The sequence below is a fragment of the Panthera tigris genome, chromosome A2, assembly GCF_018350195.1.
Source record: "Panthera tigris isolate Pti1 chromosome A2, P.tigris_Pti1_mat1.1, whole genome shotgun sequence".
In the NCBI taxonomy this organism is placed as follows: domain Eukaryota; kingdom Metazoa; phylum Chordata; class Mammalia; order Carnivora; family Felidae; genus Panthera; species Panthera tigris.
The window spans coordinates 120,226,344-120,250,695 of NC_056661.1; the positions used below are offsets into that span (position 1 = coordinate 120,226,344).

The 24,352-nt window shown below is 43.5% G+C and overlaps 1 protein-coding gene across 3 annotated transcripts in view; it reads right to left on the bottom strand.

Moving 5' to 3' along the window:
• The window catches only part of SCRN1 (secernin 1), a 61,403-nt gene that overhangs the window by 35,154 nt on the left and 1,897 nt on the right, over positions 1-24,352 (bottom strand). Inside the window, exon 2 of one of the 3 annotated variants that reach the window (XM_042969116.1) lies at positions 3,431-3,590. In XM_042969116.1, the coding sequence (XP_042825050.1) occupies positions 3,431-3,589 (159 nt within the window). In that variant the 5' untranslated portion in view covers position 3,590. Of the gene's footprint in view, positions 1-1,754; positions 1,773-3,430; positions 4,297-24,352 lie in introns of those variants that run through there. The other 2 variants (XM_042969115.1, XM_042969121.1) reach the window with 2 other exon arrangements.

Genomic DNA, 24,352 nt, shown 5'->3' on the forward strand with positions numbered 1-24,352 from the left:
TTATAAGTGGCTTTTGTGTGATGCTGTGGTTACTATGGCTACTGACAAGTGATCCCCAAATGCAGTGGTGTAAAACAAGCATTTATTATGCTCACGAACTCGATGGGTCAGGAGATCGGACAGGGCACGACAGAGACGACACTCTCCACTCCACACTGTCTGAGGCTGGACCCGTCTGAAGGGCCATTCACTCGCACATCTGGCAGCTGACGCTGGTCGCTGGCTGAAGGACTCCGGTTCCTCTCCATGTGGGCCCCTCCCTGTGCTCTCTGTGTGTGGGCTGGTTTTGGGTTCCTTCCAGTCTGGTGCCTGGATTCTCAGGGCCAGATCCCAAGAGACAGAGACACGTGTAGGCGCCAAATCCTTTCGTGACCCAGCCCTGGAGGTCACAAAGACTCACTTCCAGCACGCCACACAGGTCAGAGCAAACACAAGCCCTCACCCAGACTCATGGCAGGGGAGGGGGGCATCAGCCTCACCTCTCCACGGAGGAGTGTTCATGACACCGTAAGAAGTGCATGTAGGATGGGATTTGGTGCAGCTATCTCTGGGAAATTAAATCTGCCCACGTGAAAATCCAAGCATTGTTTCAGTCTGTATGACTCTTCGGAAAAAAAGAAACATTTAGGGAGGACAGGCAGGGAGGGTCACTGATAAGTCAAACCTGTCACAACTCAAACCTGCAAACTTCATCCACGCAGAGTCCACTCTGTTCCAGGAAGAGAGAAACATTCAAATCCAAATGACACGGACAGTCAAACATTCAGGAATCGAAACCTAGCATGGTCGCCAGAGAACCCAGTGTTTTTCTCCGCCTATATAAAAGAAATGTCCTACTGAAGCTTAGATGCTTGGACCCAGTTAGTGGCGCGAGAGGAGAGGCGAGTGGTTCTGGTGAATGTCCTGGGAACACAGTCTGCACCTCCCCCACGGCACACAACCCATGCCAAGTCATGCCCCATGCTGCCCGGCCGCTTCCTCGCCCCTCTTCCATTCACCCAACATAAGCAGCTCCTTGTAAAGTTCTGTTGCTCTCCGGTGCTGCTTAGCTGTTTTTAAAGGACTGAAACAGGGGCGCCTGGGTGGCGCAGTCGGTTAAGCGTCCGACTTCAGCTCAGGTCACGATCTCGTGGTCCGTGAGTTCAAGCCCCGCATCGGGCTCTGGGCTAATGGCTCAGAGCCTGGCGCCTGCTTCTGATTCTGTGTCTCCCTCTCTCTCTGCCCCTCCCCCGTTCATGCTCTGTCTCTCTCTGTCTCAAAAATAAATAAACGTTAAAAAAAAAATTAAAAAAAAAAATAAAGGACTGAAACAGACAAAAATTCAGGTAAGAAAATAAAATACGCATTGACGGATGCCCGTTTAAAACCCAGCACAGTTAGCAGAAAAATCAGCTTATTTTCCAAGACACAGAACATCAAAGAGCAGAAGTTGTGTGAGTGGAAACAGCTTATTAATTTACTCGCCCAAAGTTTTTTCTCTAAATTCTTCATCCTTGGGGGACCTGGGTGGCTCAGTCAGTTAAGCCTCTGACTCGTGATTTCGGCTCAAGTCATGATCTCTTGAGTTGTGAGATACAGCCCTGCACTGGGCTCCATGCTAAGCATGGAGCCTGATTAAGATTCTCTCTCTCTCTCTCTCTCTCTCTCTCTCTCTCTCTCTCTCTCTCCCTCTCTCCTCTCCCTCTCTCTCTCAAAAAAAAAATTTAAAAAAACCTAGCATTAAAACACACACACACACACGCAAATAAACATACCATAACCAAGAAGTTTATTCCGTGAACACAAGATGGTTCCATTTGTCATGTAAGTTGAAAGAAAAAAATCCATGTTACTGGAAAAAAACAAAAAACCTTTAACAAAATTCAACACCTGCTCCTGAGGGGTTCTTTCTAACCACTAAAAACAGAAACTGATGTATACTTTCTAAAATACTTAAAATAAAACTGTGTAAATCTCTGTCCTAAAGCCAGCCCCTTAGTGACTGGAGAGACGCTGCCTCACTCAGGTCACGAACAAAGACAAAGATACCCACTATCTCCACTAAATATTAACGTTGGATCCAAGCTCAGCCAATCCATCAGACAAGAAAGCAGAGATGTAAGAACACTCAGACTCTATTCGCAGGTGCTGATAACAATCAACCTGGAACACCCAAGAGAATGCACGATAAAAAGCTGAGACAACCAGTGAAAGAATGTAGTGAAACAGCAGACTAAAATAGCCATCACGAAAGTTTGACGATGCACCCTGAGCATATGGAGAAGGGCACTGTCACCCTCCTAGTAGAAATGCAAGTACTCCACCTAGGCAAGGCAACGTCATAATAACCAAACAACTACAGACTTATCTACTATGTGATCCAACAGTCCCATCTCTAGGCACATATCCCAAAGAAGGACTGACAAAAACTGATTTTTCAGCACTCAAGACAGGAACGGATAGATCATTTTTTTAACATGATACACATACACAAACCAAGACCAGATACTGTGACAGATACACCGGGCTATTATTCACTTCAAAATACAAGAAAATATTTGCAATAACAAAAGGCTGGAAAGCAACCCAAGTGTCCGGCAACATGGGACTGATTAAACTATGATACATCCATAGACTCCAACACTCCACAGCTCTAAGTGAGTAATAAATACTACCCCTAGTTACCGTATGGAGTGATCTCCAAGATATGATTGAAGTTAAAAAAAGCAAAGTGGGGAAAAGTGTACAGGGCATGCTACCCATTCAAGAAAGGAGAGGAACTGGGATAATTGTGTGTGTGTGTGTGTGTGTGTGTGTGTGTGTGTGCGCGCGCGCGCAGGCGCACGCACGCGTGCACAATTGTGTACATAGATAATTTCTTTTAAATTTTTAAAAATTTATTTACTTATTTCAAGAGAGAGAGCATGCACAAGTGAGGGAGGGGGAGAGAGGAAGGAGAGGGAGAGAATCCCAAGCAGGCTCTGTGCGGTCAACGCAGAGCCCGACATGGGCTCCACCCCACAAACCAGGAGATCATGACCTGAGCAGAAATCAAAGAGTGGGACTTGACTGAGCCACCAAGGTGCCCCCATATGTAGTTTTTTAGGTGCGCAGACAACTAAAATATTTTTCAAAACGTGGAACATCTATAGGAGAAAAAGGAAGTAGAGTAAATGAGACAAAGATAGATACTAGACTTCTACGAATATACCTTATTTTGTACATTCGACTTTGGAGCCATGTAAATATTTTACTGAACAAGGGTCACAGCAATGAACGTGGTATTCTCCACGCGATCCTGTTTCTAAGGCTATGAACAAAGCCACGTGGGAACAGGAATCAACAGAACTAACAGGACAGTCCTGACCGGTGAGCAGGCTTAAGGAAAGTGTGCTGGGCAAAGCCAGAGGCAAGAGTGAGTGGTAACGAGAGACTGTAGCACAGGACTTACCTCAACCTTGCTCTCGGGTTCATGATCAGCAGCCGAGAAATACACAACCTCCTGTACTTCATCCCTGGGCCGAGCTGAATTTTTCCCAAATACCACCAGACCGTCCTTAGCACGTGGTGGGAAGGCCACAAAACAGTAACTTGGAGGAGCGACAGCCATCCTGCAAAGAGAGAGAATGGAAACAGCCCTAAGGTGGAACATTCCAACAGTTTCACCAGTGAAAGCGGTGTTAGTGTCGAGCTGTGTGCGGCTAGTTCATTAAGAGATCCCAGCTGGCACAGGAAGGTAGGGCGCCTGGAGCAGAACTGCGGAGACCAGATAGTGGTTGGTACTCCGTGGGATTAAACTAGCTCAGTTTTGCAACAATCTGCAGTGGCAGCCAAAGGGCAATGATGTAAGAGAACGGAAAGGAGGCTATTGTTCCCGGCAGAAAATACACATGGCAATCTGTCCCAGTAATAGAAAAATCATTAAATGTACTCGTAACAGTGTCCTCCCCAACTGTCTTGGAGCTCGAGATGTGTGGCTTCTCGGGATGTAACGGATTTTGGGGTGGTGATGGGGAAATGGGTCTAGAGATAAAGTGAAAGATATTCCCCCTATTTTATATATTTTTACTCTACCTCCATGACATAACACTCCAGGATCTCTTGGTTTTCCTCCAACCTCTCCAGTGTTTCTGGGCTGGCTTGTGCACTTCTACCTGGCCACTGAGCGTCCTCACTGCTTGATTCTTCCTTCCTCATTTAATGCTCTTTTCTTCCTGGAAAAACTCACCCATGACCATTGGTCACTTAGGTGCCCATGACCTGCACATCTGATTCCAGCCAAGTTCTCTCCTTGAGCTCCCGACCCATAGGCCCAATGCCTCCCTGATACCCAAAGCTGACTTCATCCTCTTCTTCCCTAAACTGGGTCCCTTCCCACAGATCTCTATTTCATTGGCCATCCAATGAACTATCCATGTCACTGGAACATCTGGAGCTCAAGAACTATCCTTATCATCTGCTTCTCTGTTATCTAACATACCACTAAATTCCACCTGTAGATTCGATCTTGTAAATCTCTTTGGAAAGTATCCACTTCTCCCCATCTCCACTACCACCACTCTGCGCCAAGCCTCCAATACTAGCCTGGATCCCCACCAGTAGTAAGAAATTATTGCATAGCCACCATTATTCCCCCTCCAAAACACTGGCACATGCCAGCCAAAGTGATCTTTTTATTATTTTTTTTAATGTTTATTTTTGAGAGAGAGAGAGAGAGAGACAGAGTGGGAGTGGGGGAGGGTCAGAGACGGAGGGAGACACAGAATCTGAAACAGGCTCCAGGCTCCGAGCTGTCAGCACAGAGCCCGACACGGGGCTCGAACTCACAGACCGCGAGATCATGACCTGAGCCGAAGTCGGATGCTTAGCCGACCGAGCCACCCGGGCGCTCCCAAAGTGGTTTTTTAAAAGGAAGATTTGATCATGTCAGTTGTGTCACCCTGCTTAAAATCCTTCAGTGATTTCCCATGGTTCTTAGAATAAAGAACCAAAATCTGATCAAGCTCGTGCCTCCTCCCCAGCCCCGTCTCATGCCACTCGCCACTCTGTTCTCTCAACTCCAGCACACAGACCTTTTTCCAGCCCCTCCGATCCTCCCACGGCCTTTGCACATGCTTCACCCCTGTTCCTGAGCACTCCTCTCTCTGTTCCTTATACCAAAACCATTTGCCTAGTGAACTCCTACTCCTTCACGCACCAAACATCAGTCGAATTTACATCGCTGTATTGTATGCTCTCCCAGAATCCCCTCCTTTTCCTTTATAGCAAATCTCCACCTGAAATCTTTATGTAATGATTTTACTACCAACAATCAACACTTGGTCTTTCCACCCAAAGGCTAAGCAATATGAAGGCAGGGAAACCACGTCTCTCTTGCAGCGCCGTAAACCCAGCTGTGCGCAATGTCTTCTGCAGGGTAGGTTTTCAAAAAATAAGAAACAAGTGCTCTTTTCATCTTTCTTAAAACCGAAGCCAACTCTCTACAGCTCTTTCTCACCACCATGCCTCTGCACCTGGCTGGAATTCCCTGCCCGGGTCTGCGCCTTTCCTTCAGGATCTGATTCAAAATCCCTTCCTTTCAGGATGCCTTCCACAAAGGACTCTCATTTTCTCAGCATCCATAAGGCCTCCAGTCTGTTCTAAGATGATGTGCATTTGTCTGTAAATGTACTGCTTCAAATGTTTCAAATAAAGATGCCTGAGGGCAGGATGCAGGCCACCCAACCACAGCAGCCCCTTTCCCAAACCCCTACTATAGGCCCTCGACAAACATTATCTATTAAGCCAACTGTCATATGTGTGTCGTCAATGTGTTTTATTTAATGATTCCAAATGCAAGTGAGAAGTTAAGCAATGATCCCAGCAAAGCCACTGGGATTCAAAACTCAACCGCACCACCTACTACTGTGTGAGCTTGAGCAAGTCACTTTCCCTCTCTGGGCCTAGGTTTTCCCTTAGGCAACTGTTTTGCCCCAGGCCATAAGGTTATCGTGAGTATCAAATGACGTGATGCTTGAGAACATACTTCACAAGCTGTGAAAGCTAGGCGAGCATAAGCTATTTTCTTTGGGTTTTGACTGTTCAAACAGAGCGGCATCTCAAAATTTCTACAAGTCAAGCCAGTCAAATCCACCTCACTCATAACTGGGGCAGTTACCCAGTCGCAGAGTCGGCAACATCTCTGTGAGGGACCGTATTGCTATGTCTGCATCCAGGCTGCTTCAGATTCGTCTGTACGTGCACACCCTGGGCTGTCCAAAGTCCTTCCCTGCACTGGGCACCTGAGGGCACCGACAAGTGGAGGAGCCCAGAGCTCTAAAATAATCCCCTCCGAGCTCAGAACACTACCCCACTCACACTGTGAGAAAGAACCGGCAGGGAGATTAAAAAAAAAAAAAAATTCCAGTTCCTTCTCCAATTATCCTTTTCTATTTTCACAAGAACTGCATTATCTTCAGACTTGAGAAGCAGGGAGAAGTTAACCAAAACTCCGTATGTGTAAGAAAGACCTAGAATAATTAGAAGACAAAATGCTTTAATAGCGGGTTGCTAGAATTTGAGGGTGGGAAGAATTGCTGGCTGAGCCAGATAAAGTGAAACAAATCCGGAAGATAAGATGGAGAAGGGGTGCATTTACCTGTGTTTGTAATGCCTCTCCTATGTGACACGACTCCCCTTCCTCCCCTATCATTGGGTCATTTCAAAAGTGCTGGTGTCTCCCCTATGAGCAGGGGTCCTTAAAAATGGTAGCAATGCACTGGTCTTGCATTTATGAAGCTGTATCTGTAGAAAATAAATAAAACAGGGCTTTGACAAGCACCTATTCTATTCTTCTGTCAGGACATCTGCTTGGTCAGCGAGATGTATGGGTCACGTGACCATGACCTGGATGTAGGCAACACAAGCCCAGGGGTATGTGGGCCCAGAGAGGCTGGCTTTTCCACTGAATCTTGTGAAAGCCTGGGAATGCCAGAAGGGAGCAGAATTGCAATGCCTATTTTTTTTTTTTAATGCTAAATGAACCAGCAAACTGTGTAACACACCCAGTAGCAAACCAGCCAAGGGTAATTGTCCATTTATTTTTCCTGGATCACCATTCGAGACACTTACTAGCCCCAGAGATGACTTAGCTGGATCCTTTTCCACTCTCTAGATCAATGCTGTCCGGAAGAACGTTCTACATTGATGGAAATGTTCTACCTCCAGTGTCCAATATGGTGGCCATTAGCCTCACAGTTAGTGTGATTAAGGAAATGAATTTTTATTAACAACCTTAATTAGTTTAAATGTAATTAGCCACACATCTCATTACCAAGTAATAGGAATGCTATTGGACAGAGCGTCACCATAACCTCGCAATAAACCCAGAAATGAAGATTTTCATATTAAGCCTTCCAATAATCCCTTAAGTGCTTCCTTGGGAAGCGCTCCACATATTCTAATGACAAAATATGCTCTCATCCATATTAACTGAATTACCAAAGAGGAGATAGCACGCTTCGAGAAGACCCCAGAAAACAAACGTTAGGAAGTAGCTACCAAACTCACCTGGCGGACTGAGTTTAAGCAAACTTGTTCTCAAGAAGCTGAGGGTGATCAAAGCCCTGCGTACCAATTCATTTCCCTTGATGTGAGTCTCATATTCCTAACCCTGAAAACACCATGTGTGTGTTCCCAATCTTATGGATACTTCTCTGGTCAATTCCATTTTTTATCCGCCAAATGAACTAAATGAACAATTCCACTTTTTATCTCCTAAATGAACTTTTGAGACTTTCACTTCTTTTCAAACCTCCAACTACCTCCTCTGAGCAGACATCTCACCTCCTCCTCCACAAAGAAGAGATGGCTGGGGGAGGAAGACGGTGTCAGATATAGGATAAGCAGCTTTTAAGGTCCTATGGCTGGAGAAAGGGCAAGGAGCTAATCAGTCAAAAAGCCAGAGCTGAGGCCAGAGAGAATGGGGAAGAGGCTGGAGAAGCAGGGAGACAGGCCAGTCCATGTTAAGCCGTGAAGACCACGGCAAGGATTTCAGTGTCTATCCCATGATAGACACGGATGTCTAACCCACTGGAGGCTTTTTTTTTTTTTTTTTTTTTTTAATATATGAAGTTTATTGTCAAATTGGTTTCCATACAACACCCAGTGCTCATCCCAAAAGGTACCCTCCTCAGTACCCATCACCCACCCTCCCCTCCCTCCCACCCCCCATCAACCCTCAGTTTGTTCTCAGTTTTTAACAGTCTCTTATGCTTTGGCTTTCTCCCACTCTAACCTCTTTTCCCACTGGAGGCTTTTAAGCCGAGTTTTAGGTAGAAGGTGGAGCCAGTGCACATTGGCAATTTTTCAAAGAAGTTGGCTGTGACAGAAAGAGCTCCTTAGATGTAAATGAAGGGGTTGACAAGTAATTCTATTTCCATATATTCACCCTAAGGAATGATCAGGAACACGGACAAGGTTTATGCACAAAAATGTTCAACACAGCAGTACTTATACAGGTGTAAAACTGAAACTTAAGTGTCCAGCATCACAGTAGCTGAAAACTCATGCTACATCAATGCCATTACAAATGTTTGTGAAGTTTTTCAATGTTCATTGATTTTTAAGAGAGAGAGAGACAGAGAGAGCACAAGCAGGGCAGAGAGCGAGGGAGACACAGAATCCAAAGCAGGCTCCAGGCTTCGAGCTGTCAGCACAGAGCTTGACATGGGGCTTAAACTCACAGACGGCGGGATCATGACCTGAGCCAAAGTAGGACACTTAACCGACTGAGCCACCCAGGCGCCCCGAAGAATTTTTAACTGCATGGAGAAATGGCTGGGGAGGGAGATCCAAAATAAATTATTTTAATTATGTAAAACTATGCATAGGAAAGACTAAAAGGAAATGTGCCCAAAATATTAATAGTAGGAGCCTGACCACTGAATTCTTTCTAATTTTTTCATATTTTCCCTTAATTTCTAATTTTCCTACAAGTATTTACACTTATACACACACACAAAAATGAGTTTTTAAAAAATAAATCCAAGGGACAGTACCGATTTTAGAATTTTATTTTAAAGAAAACACTTTGTCTCTACTTCTGTGTCCTGACACATCTAAAATTTCAAAACCGGCAAATTCTTATCAGTTATGACATTCTTATCAGGATGACATTTTTAAGAAATGTTTATTATTTATTTTTGAGAGATAGAGAGCACAAGCAGGGGAGGGGAAGTGAGAGAGGAGGACAGAGGATCTGAAGCAGGCTCTGGGCTGACAGCAGTCAGTCCAGTGTGGGGCTCGAACTCACAAACCATGAGACCATGACCTGAGCCAAAGTCGAATGGTCAACCGACTAAGCCACCCAAGCACCCCAGGACGACATTTTTTTATTGAGGTGCAATTGACGTTCATTATATTAGCTTCAGGTATACGACAATGATTCAGTATGTGGACACATTATAAAACGATCACCACAATAAATCTCGGTGACATCTGTCACCATACATAGATTTTTTTTTGCTTGTGATGAGGACTTTTAAGATCTACTCTCTTAGCAAGTTTCAAATATGCAATACTGTATAATATATATTGTTAACTATAGTTGCTATGACGTATCTTATATTCCCAGGAGTTATCTATTTTATAACTGGAAGTTCATGCTTTTGACCCCCTTCACCCATTTTGCCCATCCCTCATTCCCTAAGAATGATACCTTTTATTCGGCATTATCATAATTATTCTCTGATACTTTCTTTTACTTTTTTCTACAGCCTGCCTAATTCAGAATTCCTCAAGGAGCACACAAATTTTCATTACTATTATTCACATAAATAGTGGGGAGGCCTCTCGCGGCGTTGCCCCTCTGTTGAGGCGAAAAGAAAAACGGGCTCTTCAGGAAGCCAATTCTCTGCCGACCTTGAGATGAAATGCTTCTGAACGTGATTCAAGGAAACTCCATTTTGTCCCTATTATCTGTCAAAAACACTAGTCAACATACCAGAGAGTTACACGACGAAAGAAAAAAATCGGACAAGTTAACTCATCTACATACCGTATAAAACATGCGTTTTGACATCTGTGTTTACAAGATTTTTTATAAACTATTCAATTTTTCATGCATGACACCAGAAACTAAAGGTTTTTTTTTTTGCCTTTTCCCTCAATAACCTTATATAGTATTATGATGTGATATTCCCCTCCACAAAGAAAAGTAAACTAAAATTCAATGAACTCCCAATCGCACATGCTAATATAGAAATTTACTGCATGAAAAAGTGTTCATTTGTTTATGTTTGGCTTTAGAAAACAGTATAACCATTTGAAAATGGGTTGTTTTTTTTTTTTTTTATCATAACTACTCTCTACTTAAACCGGCATTAAAATGAGTGGACAAAGGTTCCTCAGAAATAAAGCCTGATTGATGGCTTTAAAAAAAAATCTTGCTTGTTTTGAGATGCAATTCTTTTTATTATTATTATTATAAATGTTTTTTCACTTTTGGGAGAGAGAGCATGAGCGGGGAGGAGTGGGGAGGGGCGGGGGGGGGTGGGGGACAGAGGATCCTAAGTGGGCTCTGTGCTGACTGCAGTGAGCCCGACGCGGGGCTCGAACTCACGAGCCGTGGGATCATGACCTGAGCTGAAGCCGGATACCCAACAGGCTGAGCCACCCAGGCGCCCCTTGAGATGCAATTCTTAGCCACTTTCTGAGTCATCCCATGAGAGATGGGGAGCAGCATTCACCCCAGGCCTGAAATGGAACCTAGCTGTACCTAAAGCTGTGTTTTCCAAACGGCATGTTGTGGCCCTTTTGAGGGTTATGAAATCGACTCAGTGGATAGGATCAGTGGTTTTTTGTTGTTGTTTTTTTAATAGACAAACATTTTTTAATAAAACAATATATGCATCACACTTAATAAGGGTAAGTGTTGTTACAAGAAACTTTTAAGTTCAGGTATATACATGTAAACATGTAAGTGTGTGCATAAACTGGGAGGAGATACAATATTTCTCTTTCTTACTGCGGGTCTCAAGCAAAAATCTTTAAAAGCAACAGGCTTAAAGGGTAGGTCTACTGAATAAGGCTTCTTTGTGGTAAATACCAATTAGGATTCTTGCCAAGTAAGCGATAAACTAATAGTTCCGATTAATGAAACACTGCAATTTAACTCCCGTGGATAGTTAAACTGACAGGTGCTTCCTAAAACGTACTTGCTAAGAATGTTTTAAAGTACATTTATCTGTAGTCTGTATTGTGTATTTTCTCAAACTGGATTATTCTTCATGTCCTATGCTACAGGAAGACTGGAGGCCGGGCTAAGGATACAAATTGCAACTATTAAAACAGAAGGTAGCTGCTATTGTTTCTGTGGGGGAGAAAAGGAGTCGGATTATTCACCAGCTGGAATGGTAAAAAAAAAAAATAGCTGGTACTTTTCCTTCTCCCAGCCCCCGCCTCCAGCCACTTCTCTGTATAAGCCACTTGTCTTCCCTCAGACGAGCCCTGTCCAGTAAAAAATTTCTGCGATAATGGAAATGTTCTGTATTTGTGCTGTCCAATACACTAGTGTGTGCTAGTGGCCACTAGCCAGATGGGGCTACTGAGTACTTGAAATATGGCCAGTGCAAGTCAGGAGCTGAATTTTTAATTAACTTAAAATTAAGATAGCCCATATTACCCTAAGTGAAATAAGCCCGTCTCTCTCTCTCTCTCTCTCTCTCTCTCTCTCTCTCTCTCTCACACACACACACACACACACACACACACACACACACACTATATAATCTCACTTATATGAGGCCCTAGAGTAGTCACATTCATAGAGGAAGGTGGTTACCAGGGGTGGGGGGAGGGGAAATGGGTATAGGGTTTCAGGGTTTCAGCCCCGCAAGACAAAAAATTCTGGAGATTGGTTGCACGACAATGCGACTATCCTTAACACGACTGAACTGTGCGCTTAAACAGCATGGTTAAGATGATAACTTCATGCTCTGTGTATCTTACCACAATTCAAAAAATTTAATTAAACGGTCGTATGTGGCTAGAGGCCACAGTACTGCAGGTGCACAGCTTTAGAGATTGCTGCTGTCAGCTGTGGTGAGGTCCCCCAGAGCTCAATTTCTAACCACCATTGTCCTCCTTATCAAACTTTTCTTAGGAGTCCTGACTTCCTCGTGGGAACAAGATATTTGAGCTTCCTTGGAGTTCACTGCACAGGAAGGGGGTGGGGGCGGGGGCGGAATCTGCACCTTCGCCCTCTGGCTGGTGCCCACAGGCTGGGTACAGGCGTGCAGGGCTGGCGCACCGCACCCCTGTAACTAGGAGACCACTTGCAGAATGTCTAGACAAGGAGGGAGGAAGCCGCAAGCGAGAAGAGGTCTTTGTCCTCAAGTTCAGGGAGTTGTTACTGAAGGGCATGAATGCTCTGAGCCCGGGTAGGGGTTTTCTTCGCCTGACTGCCAGACTGCCCTGCCCTTTTGTCCCAATGAAGCTCCTGAGTGTCCCTCATCAGTCACCTTACCCAGTAATAAGAGAGGCTTAAACTGCCTGAGAGGAAGAAAATGACTACCTCTACAAGCTAGGAGCTTATTAACTGTCTCACAAGTAACTGTAACAAAGTGCCTTTACTTGCACATAGAAACAAAACCCAAATGTCCGGCCAGGCTTCCTTACTCCCCAAGCTCCCAGCTTTCCTGAACGGACCAGGTAGGCTTAAATCCGGTGTCTGTGAATTACCAGCTTCCAGAAAAGCCAAGAAGACCTTATTTTATGATGTTATTTTATTTCCTGATAAATTCATTTTTTAAATGATCGACATTCTGGCTGAACTGAAAACAGGACAAATGCTAATAATCGCTTACAAATTGGTTTTTCTGTCGGGTATCTACTGTGGGAATGGTAAAGAATAGATAAGGTGTTCGGGAAAGGAATTCTCTAGCTAGACATTGGATGTAAATGCTAACAGAAGCTGATGAAAGGCTCATCGAGCTCTGCCTGAAAGAAATACCCTACTAAGTGTTTTGTTGAAAGCTCAAGATAGTGGGGCATATGCTTTGGGAGTCCACAGCCAGGAAATCCCAGCTTCTAATACTCTGTGCTTTGAATGAGAGAAGAAAGACCATATAGGGTGTTAAGTAAGCAGGCTTCGGGGCCAACCTTGGTGTGAATCTCAGGCCCGTGTCACCTTTCTCTGACGGGGTAACGACAGGGTTATGGTGAGGGCTGAAATGAGCAGAGACTTGCAAATACTTACCAAGTGCCCAGAACACCATGTGGGTCATCGTAAGGGCTCGAGCCTCACGAGGATGAGAAAAGGTACACGGATGAGGAGGGCTGTTCCTTTGTTAATGTCTGATCTGTTCAGACTTCAGAAACTGGCTTTTTCCTTGAAGTATTAAATGCTCTTTCAACTTTTGAAGATTTGCCTCGTTGCCAGTGTATGCCTTTTAAGAGCTACTTAATATCCCCTTTCTTTAATTTCAGGGGCAACTCGTCCCTGCGACACTTGCCTGCTGCGGTCTGCAGAACCAATCTTCAACCGACATACTTAGGGCAGCATGAGGAGGGACAGGGGCGGCAGGCGGCACATTTGTCTGGTTTGGCCCAGGGTGTTGTCCTAGATAGTGTTTTGTTTTGTTTGTTTGTTTAATCTGAATTAGCAGCTAACATTTTTAATTCTAAGGGCGCCTGGGTGGCTCAATCGGCTAAGCATCCGACTTTGGCTTAGGTCATGATCTCGCGGTTTGTGAGCTTGAGCCCCACGTCGGGCTCTATGCTCACAGTCAGGAGCCTGCGTGGAAGTCTCTCTCTCTCTCTCTCTCTCTCTCTCTCTCTCTCTCTCTCTCTCTCTCTTCTCCTCACTCACTCGTGCCCTCTCTCTCTCAAAAAAAAAAAAAAAACAACTAAAAAATAGAACATTTTCAATTCTAGAGATTTTTCATAGAAATTCAGACACTTGACTTCTGAAATCTCAGAAAAGATCTGCCAACACTGGGCACACATTCCCGTGTGACATCAAGACTGGAGCTGAGGAGGGGGTCCTCTCCACTGTCCCCTCTACTCCCTGACACGGAGGCCAATGAAAATGCCACTTAGTATCACCCCATGGGATATTGCTTTTTTTGTTCTTTCTTTTTTCATTGTCAGGTCAGTTGTCCTCCTTTACAATGCCTGCTTGGCCCTGCAGCCCCATGTGTACACAGGCAAGAGAATGATACACTTTAAGATAAATAGGCCCTTGTTTATATCCTGAATCTACCCACTACCTGTAAGAGACAAGCAGGTCATGAGCTCTCTGAAACAGAGTTTCCACATGTGAAAATGGAACTAATACCCCACATACAACACAGCACTCCAATTTATGTGCAAGCATACAGAAGGCACCGGAGCTTACTTTTATTTACAAATAAACGTTTACTTTCCTCGCTCTTACTCACTGGTGATGGTCTGCCACCATTACGCCAATCCCTCAGTGGTTTGCACCCTGGCACATCAGATACACGTTCCATGGTGTGACTAAAATGTGCTTAACAAATCAGGCCGGGGGGGCTGGGGGGCTCAGTCGGACAGGCAGCCGACTCTAGCTTTCAGCTCAGATCACTATCTCACGGTTCATGAGTTCAAGCCCCGCATCAGGCTCAATGCTGGCAGTGTGGAACCTGCTTGGGATTCTCTCTCTTTCTCTCTGCCCCTCCCCAGCTCATTCTCTCTCTCTTTCTCTAAGTAAATAAGCTTATAAAAAAAAAATCAAATTAGGATGATAGAGCCTCCAGATCTAACCATCAGTTTACAGAGAATGCAGATAACATCTTAGGGATGCAATCAGGAAAGTCTAGACTATGAGAAATTACAGGACAAATCTGACTTCTATAACAACAACAAAAACTGCAAGGGAAAAAAAAAAGATTAAGAGACAAAGTTACTTAAGAGATGTATCAGCCAACTGCACTGACTGGAATTTATTTGGATCCTGATGTAAATAAATGATACAAAAACTTTATAAGACAATTGGGGAAATGTGAATACTGACTGGATATTTGATGTCATTAAGGAATTCTTGTTTTAGACAGTATAACACTGGTTATGTCTGAAAAAAAGAGCCCATATCTTTTAGAGATACAATCTGGGGTATTTCCCTGTGAAATGATAGGATGAAAGTAATCCAAGGTGGGAAGGAAGGGTGAACATTCAGATGTCACAAGTTTGGCTATATAACAAAAATGGCTGAAATGGGGTGATGGGTACACAGTGATTTACTATACTGTTCTCTTTACTTTTGTATCTGTTTGTAACTTTGTATAATAAGTAACTTTTTAAATGTTTATTTATCTTGAGAGAGCGCGCGCGCGCGCACACACACACACACACACACACACACACACACACACACACACACGTATGAGTGGGGGAGGGGCTGACAGGGAGGGAGACAGAGAATTTCAAGCCGGTTCCACACTGTCAGCGCAGAGCCCAACTTGGGGCTCAAACTCACGAACCATGAGATCATGACCTGAGCTGAAATCAAGAGTCAGACACGGGGTGCCTGGGTGGCTCAGTCAGTTGAGCGTCTAACTTTACCTCAGGTCGTGATCTCACGGTTCGTGAGTTTGAGCCCTGTGTTGAGCTCTGTGCTGACAGCTCAGAGCCTGGAGCCCGCTTCAGATTCTGTGTCCCCCTCTCTCTCCACCCCACCCCTGCTTGTGCTCTGTCTCTCTCTGTCTTTCAAAAATGAATAAACATTAAAAAAATTTTTTTAGGGGCGCCTGGGTGGCTCAGTCGGTTAAGCGGCCGACTTCGGCTCAGGTCATGATTTCGCGGTCCGTGAGTTCGAGCCCCACGTCGGGCTCTGTGCTGACAGCTCAGAGCCTGGAGCCTGTTTCAGATTCTGTGTCTCCCTCTCTCTGACCTTCCCCTGTTCATTCTCTGTCTCTCTCTGTCTCAAAAATAAATAAACGTTAAAAAAAAAATTTTTATTTTTAAAAAGAGTCAGACGCTTAATTGACTGAGCCACTCAGGCGCCCCATATAATAAATAACTTTTTAAAGTAAAGCACATGATAAGATGTTTAAAATTCTGTTAAGGTTAGAAATAGCACTGGACTGATCAAAGACAGGGAATATTTTCTTGGAGTTATTACTCGTAACTTGTTTGAGGCTCAAATACCTCTTTGAGGAAGGATTACTGGAGCAGGGGGTTGGGCAGGGAGCTTAGTTTGCCATGGTATATTAATTCGTGCAAGGTATATTAGTGGGGGGAGTGAGCCCCTGGATCCCACTACCTTGCTTTATTTCTCTCCCTCAAGTTTCAAAATACCTGCCAGACTGTAAGACCCATGAGGCAAGGACTCTTACATAAGCCCTCATTTCCCTGGCACTTTGGCACCTAATAAGACCTCAATAAATGTCTGTTGAATGAACGAAGGGGAAGGGACATAACTGTATTTTAATCTTCAGTGAGAGAAAAAGGGCAGGAAAACGTAATTTGGCCAAGGTGCTCCCATGCTGTGGTTCAATCCATGGTATCCATATTTAACCACGCATCCAAATCGTCTGGGGAGTTTGTTAAAATGGCAGATTCCTAGACACCCCCCTCCTTGTAGATTCTGTTCAGTGCATCTGTATGAGATCGCAGGAAGAGTATTTCTAACCAATGCCCCGGTGATTCTGGTGCAGCCAGTCCAGAACGGGTGTGCAATACACTGGTACAGGTTATTTCACCTCTGTGCTCCTCAAAAGGATTCTTCATTTCTTGTGCCTGGTTCTTTGACCATGTGTTTCAGCACACACAGAACAGTGCAGCAAAGCCCCTGAAGGCATCCACCAGCCTCAAAAGCCATCAGCCTGCTGCCTTCTTGCTTCTCAATTTTAGTCTTAAGGAAACCACTTAATTTTAATCGCATGTTGCTGAATGCAGCCACAGCAATGGCGGCCATACGCTCTGCCTTCGGGCAGAAGGCGGGTGAAACCGATCCCTGGTTAACTTGCGAGAGCAGGATTTCCTCTTCCCTAGTATGACAAACAGAGGTGTGGGAGGCTATGTTTCTTGGTCTCTAGCTTTAAAACGGAGAAATCAGGGGCACCTGGGTGGCTCGGTCAGTTAAGCGTCCAACTTCACCTCGGGTCATGATCTCTCGGTTCATGGGTTTGAGCCCCGCGTCGGGCTCTGTGCTGCCAGCTCAGAGCCTGGAGCCTGCTTTCAGATTCTGTGTCTCCCTCTCCGCCCCTCTCCCACTCATGCTTTGTCTCTCTGTCTCTCAAAAATAATAAAAAAAAACGTTAAAAAATAAAAAGTAAATAAATAAATAATAAAATGGAGAAATCAGAATACATGATCATCAGGAAGACCTGGATGGTTAACTGTTCTGTTTTGCAATTTTTACCACTTTAATTTTTTTAACATTCTTATTTTTTTTATTTTTGAGAGAGACAGAGCACGAGTGGGAAAGGGACAGAGAGCGAGAGGGAGACACAGAATCTGAAGCAGGCTCCAGGCTCGGAGCTGTCAGCACAGAGCTGGACGTGGGGCTCGAACTCACCAACTGTGAGATCATGACCTGAGCCCATGTTGGACACTCAACTAACTGAGCCACCCGGGCACCCCTGCAATTTTTACTACTTTCAAGAAGTAAAGTTTCATCCAATTCTTTAAAAAGGCCGTTAGGGGCGCCTGAGTGGCTCAGCCGGTTAGGCGTTTGACTCTTGATTTGCACTCAGGTCATGATCCCGGGGGTAGTGGAGCCTGTCAGTGGGGAACCTGCTGAGGATTCTCTCTCTCCCTCTCTCTCTGCTCCTCTCCACCTTCCCTCTCAAAATAAAATACTTAAAAAAATTTTTTAATTTAAAAAATGAAAATGCCTTTAAAAAAAAAAAGTGTTCTTCATTTAACATAGGTGCAAGATTGGAGACTATCAGGACTCCTCTGCCTTGGACAGAAAGTGAGAATCTGAGCCAGAAAAAAAAGAAGAATTAAATGTCATTTCAAGTAACGGAATATTTCTAAGTCGGTAAGATGGCTAAGAAATATCTTCTGGATGATTTTTTCCAAACACACTTACTTGTTATCCGTTCCAAAAATACTGCAATAAAGGCGACTAGCTAGAAAAAATGAAGAGTGTCTATTTAAAAACTGTAAAACCTGGGGCGCCTGGGTGGCTCAGTCAGTTAAGCGTCTGACTTCAGCTCAGGTCATGATCTCGAGGTTAGTGAGTTCGAGCCCCATGTCGGGATCTGTGCTGACAGCTGGGAGCCTGGAGCCTGCTTCGGATTCTGTGTCTCCCTCTCTCTCTCTGCCCCTCCTCCACTTGTGCTCTGTCTCTCAAAAATAAATAAATGTATTAAAAAAATTTTTTAAAACCTGTAAAACCAAATGTTCAGGTAATTAATGAATTTTCGACTTCATCCTAACCCCTAATAATTTAATGGACCGCCCCTGCTGCATTCCCCTCCCCCAAAATACAACCACTTAGATGACCGTAAGAATCAAAAAACAAAACAAAACAGATTCAGGACATGTAAATGGCTATCTATACATATCACAGAAAGCTGGAAAACATATAAGTACACACAATCAAGCTGGTGAAAGAGAAGAGGTCACACAAATTACATATGGTATCATTCAAGTTACGTATATTATCTAGACAGATGTTAAGGAAATGTAACAAAAATTTTAAGAGTAGCAGTATCTCTGGGTTGTAGAATCACAATTCGTTTTCTTTTAATGCTTATTTGTTTATTTATGGGAGAGACAGAGTGCAAGCTGGGGAGGGGTAGACAGAAAGGGGGACACATGATCCAAAACAGGCCCCTTGCTGACAGCAGTGAGCCCGATGCGGGACTCGAACTCACAAACTGTGAGATCATGAGCTGAGCTGAAGTCAGATGCTTAACTGACTGAGCCGCCCAGGTGCCCCAAGAATCACAGTTTCTTAACCTCTATATATTCAGGCATTTTCAATTTCAAATTTCAAATTTCTCTTATAAAAGTATAGAATTTTTAATGAAAATACTTTTTTTTTAAAAGAAAAGGAAGAGTGGCAATCAGAATAATCTATTATCCAACTCATTGCAGCTAATAAATACAATATTACAATAGGGCTGAGGCTTGGGAATTAGGGAGAACTCTATAGCTCAGTCATGGCCAATACACTCATTTTAACTTTGGGCCACATCTGATTCTGCTTCATTTGCGATATATGGTCACAATGAGAAATATGAATAAAGCAAAATGTCTAACGTAATGATTCACGTGACAGACTGATAACGAAGGAAATGTAGAGCTTTCTATCCATAGTCAATTAGAACGTTGTACATCAAAACCTGCATTTATCCATAAGGTAAGTTAGGTGGTAAAATGGTCACTTTACAAAATTTTTCTTCAAATCCTTCCAGAATTTTTCTATAATAGAAAATATTCTAATATGATGTTTTCCAACTTTTCAATGTCAAGAAATGTTCACGGAAACTCTCACCTAACAGTCATTGCAGTTGGCTGGGAAAGACATAATGAATATATGTTATGAATTCAATAACACTTCCAATGGATTTGTATGTGCTAAATGGCAACAGAATCCTTACATGTTTGAAAAACAGTGGTGCAGATATATATGGCTCATTATTTAGTCTGTGTACCTTCAAGGTTGGGACACACGTGAATTCAAGGACCATCTCAAAAACTGCACCACACCCAGTGGTCTGTCCATCACTCTGGTGCATTTAAAATATGGTACCACTTAAAAGAAAACTCAGGCTGCAAGATTGGCGGCTATCATGACCCCTCTACCTTGGATACTAAGTGAAAATCTGAGCTAGAAAAAAGAAGAACCCGTTTAGGGATTTTAGAGGGAAGGAAAGAGGAGAGATTAGTTGAATGGCATCTATTTCTCATGGATACAACAATTTTTTTTTTAATTGCAAGAAAGAGTAGATAAGCGGCACAAGAGAGATTAATTTTCCGCTCAAGCTAGCCAAGTTAGAAAAAAGATAGTCAGATCGAGTTCATGGTAAAGAAGATGTTTTCCAATACATGATAGGTTGGAAGAAGGTTTCCATCTTTCATAGTAACATAAAGAAAGAAAATGGCTTGCATCGCATGAACAATACAGGTGAGACTGTGCGGTTAGGATAAACTCTCTAAGAGGTTACATTATAGCTTTTTAAGAAAGAATCAGACAGACCCCCAATTCCAGGTACAGTTCTTCCATTTAAAAGTGGAGTTCTTGTCTATAAAAGTCTTCATCTATAAAATGTAGATGAGCTGGTATGAGATTAAATGAGATAATATACGCAGCCTATCTAGAAGAGAGAAACACTCAAGGTTTGGTCCTTTAACTTGTTCTTAAAGAACAGTGTTCTTGAAACATAATGATAAGGGAGATGAAGGAAGAAAAATGGGTGCGAGATAGGCAGGTATCCGGTCAGCTGCCAAAAGCACTCTCCGTGGGAAAGACCTAGAAGCTGCTAAGCAAGCCGCATCTAGGATCCTTTCATTTGCTTCTGTTCTCATTTCTAACATTGCTGCCATTGTGTCCACTAATTTGGCAAGGTTGCTTTGAATTATGACCTTCCTATTCCCACCATCTGTTTTCTTCTCCCATCTAAATAATGCATTGTCTCTTCTGATCTTTTCCCATTAATGTAATTTGATATGTACTTGTTAACTCTGCAAACTAGGATTTAAAAACTCTTCTCAGTCATTCTTAAAATGGTGATTTACACTCTGTCCCTGTAAAACAAATTAGCTAACTATTCCTTTTCTACAGAAGGCATAAAGTAACAAGAGTTAAATCTTGCTAGTAACCAGAGATTACATTTTTTTTAGGTCTAGCAAAATTTGATTTAAAAACTACTCTGTAGGGGCGCCTGGGTGGCTCAGTTGGTTAAGAGTCCAACTCTTGCTTTCGGCTCAAGTCATGATCTCATGGTTCATGAGTTCGAGCCCCACACCGGGCTCTGCGCTGACAGCACGGAGATTGCTTGGGATTTTCTGTCTCCCTCTCTCTTTGCCTCTCCCCTGCTCATGCTCTCTCTCTCTCAAAAATAAAATAAACATTAAAAAAAATTAAAACTACTTTGTAAATACCCATTAATGCTAGAGCCATTTGCTCTGTTTTACCATTAGGGAATGTATCCCATTTTATTACCAAAAGAAACTTATATTCATATATGTGAATATATGCATGGGTGTGTATATACATGTATATGTATACACATACATTTATATAAATATAAGCATATACAAAAGAGGGAGAGAGGAAGGAAGGGAGGGAGGGAAAAAAGAATGAAGGAAAGGACCAGGGTTAATGGATTAATATGTCACTAACAAGGGCTCCTGGGTGGCTCAGTCAGTTTAGCATCTGACTCTTGATTTCAACTCGGGTCATGGTCCCAGGGTCGTGGGATCAAGCCCCGCATCAGGCTCTATGCGCAGCATGCAGCCTGCTTAAGACTCTCTCTCTCCCTCTGCCTCTCTCCTGCTCTCCCTAAAAAAAAAATTTTTTAACCTAAGAATTGGCAGTGAAAATAGAGATGGGATACAGAGTAAGAAGCTTTAAATTTTACTGTATCTAGTTATGTCATTTTCAATTCATAGCAAGCTCATATTACTTTATTGGGTTTTTCATTATTTAAAAAATCTGATTCCTTTAGTGCTTAACAAAGACATTTCATTTAATTCTTTCAGGTCACTAGGGCGCTTCTGAGCGCAATTTAAAAATACACTAAGATTTTACTTTGAGAGGACAAAAATATTCAGAAGAGCCTCGGTCGCTACATTATTTTAATTAGAATTTTTAAGAAGTCGGATGAATTACCAATAGGCATCTTGAGCCCCTAACCACCCACAAACCTACAAGCACTAAGCTCAACCCAAGGGAAAACAGAACTAAAACGATGTTTTCAAGATCTTTATCACCTAGAAGAGGGGCTCATAAACACAACCGAGAGAGAAGGGCAGCAACCCAAATTAAAATAATGACTGCAGATGCTTATGGGAGTTTTCAAGCAGGTGTAGTTCACTTTAGCGGAGGATATCAAGCACTGATAGACTTAGGCTAAACATATAACTATTAAGAACAGAAGAAGGGAACATTGACCTTCTCAAGCTCCCTCTCTCTAGGTAAGGCTCGAGCCGGGAGGCTCTCAACCTCCCTCCCCTTCCAGCCACCCTGACTGAGTGATGTGACATTCCATCCAGTGGAATGGATGGCGCACCGCCATCCCAGACTGGGTTGGTGACTTCTGGTCACTTCCCCACTGGGTGGGGAGCTTCTGTGGGAGGGTGTGACTGATGGCTACATCACTCTTGCCGTCTTGGATGCCAGGTCGCTTCCCTGTCACAAAGGGAATGGGATCACTTGATCTTAGCCATCCTTCCACTGACAAGAGCTTTGTAACCATCCCTAAGAGTTGCAGAGAAGAGAGTTCCATATAAGGCCCCAACTGGGGGTAAGGATGACAGTGAGGGTAGAAGAGACACACAGAATGATGGAAAAGGACGTGTCTATCCTTGGCACAGGGCAGGTGCAAAGTGCTACAGGGTTGTGGCCAATCTACCTCAGAGGTAAAGCAAGTACAGATCCTATCTCATTCCCAATAACTCCTTTACATTTCTTGGCTCTTCCATCCATTTGTTTCCCAAGTTCAGTTGAACTTTTTAAAAATTGGGCAAAATGGTTCCAGAGTCCCTCTGGAATATACCTAAAATAGTATTTTAATGTACGATCAAGGAGCGCCTGGGTGGCTCAGCTGGTTAAGCGTCCAGCTTCAGCTCAGGTCATGATCTCTCAGTTCACGAGTTCGAGCCCCGTGTCCAGCTCTGTGCTGACGGCTCCGAGCCTGGGGCCTGTTCGGATTCTGCGTCTCCCCCACCCTCTCCCCCTCCCCTGCTTGCGCTCTATCTCTACCTCTCAAGAATAAACTTAAAAAAAAATTAATATATAATCAATATGCAAATTATTAATGAGGTATTTTAAATTCTTTTTTTCATATAAATTTTGAAATCTGGTGCATAGTTCACACATCTCAGTTTGGACTAGCCACATTTCAAGCGCTCAACAGCCACATGTGGGTAGTAGCTAGTGGTTAGTGGTTATTGAATTGGACAGCACAGACCTAGGCTCTCATTCCAGTGAAAATGGCCCCAAACTTTCCTAAGGACTGATTATTGCTGGATAAAGAGATCATGAGTGACTTTTTAAAAAATAACTTTGGCAGGGGTGCCTGTGTGGCTTAGTAGGTTAAGCGTCCGACTCTTGGTTTCGGCTCTGGTCACCATCTCACAGTTTATGGGTTCGAGCCCTGCATCTGGCTCCCCGCTGTTGGGGCAGACCCTCCTTGAGATGCTCTCTCTGCCTCTCTCCTGCCCCTCCCCCCCTCAGAATAAATACGTAAACTTAAAAAAATAAAATAAAATAACTTTGGCTTACTGTTCTCCAACAAACACAAACTGCACATGTTTACGTATTTCTGAAACGCTTGACTTTAAATATCTTTGACACACCAGGGGAATTTAAGTGAATGAATCTTGACAACCATGCTCTAATGCAAGTTATTCATTTTTAAACAGCATGCATGGCATCGTCATCAGTCTTCACTTCCACATATCTATCCATACCTAGCTCCTATCCACTTCACCATCCCAAACTATTCTCCCTGTTCCCAACACACGCACCCTCTCCTTCTGCAGATCTTTGGGTTAACGTTACGGAATGCCCAGAAGTATTTTTCATATCCTCACCACCTCTGCGCAAATACTTACCCATGCACACTTCCCAATGTGGTTACTGGTATATGACCAAGAGAATTCAAATTCAGATTCTAGAAAACCCTCTGTACCCAGTGCCGTTTCAACATTCTTTTAAAACAGGCTCGTTATTTCCCTTTTACTTAAAATGAGATGTATTCAAAAGCTATCACATATCCCACTTTGGTTTCTTTTAAAAAGAAATTCACCTAATCGTTCTCCACAAACAAAGCCACTCATTTTTTTTCATCCGAGAACGCATTTCTCCCCTTAAAAAATATGCCTAACTTATGTTTTTTGGTGCTTAAATACCACCTGGGCAGTTATGAGACCTGGAGTTCGATCCTCACTGCCAGTTGCCAACCAGCCATCTGACCTTGGGCACAGCCCAATCACCCTGCTGGAATCAGCCTCCCAGGCTGTAAAAAGGGGGTGGGGGGGTGACAGGAGAGTGCTCTCTTAGGTTGCTTCCAGCTCGCCATTCCTGACCTGAGCACTAATCTTCGTCTATTCCGTTACCCCTGAAAACACTTGCCTCCTCAGGCATCCCCTCCTTCCTAAATGAGAAGATGGCTGACGGCACAGCAGTGAAACCGGAAAGAAACGCTGTTTAAAAAAAAAAAAAAAAAAAAAAAATCTTAAAATGAGTCAC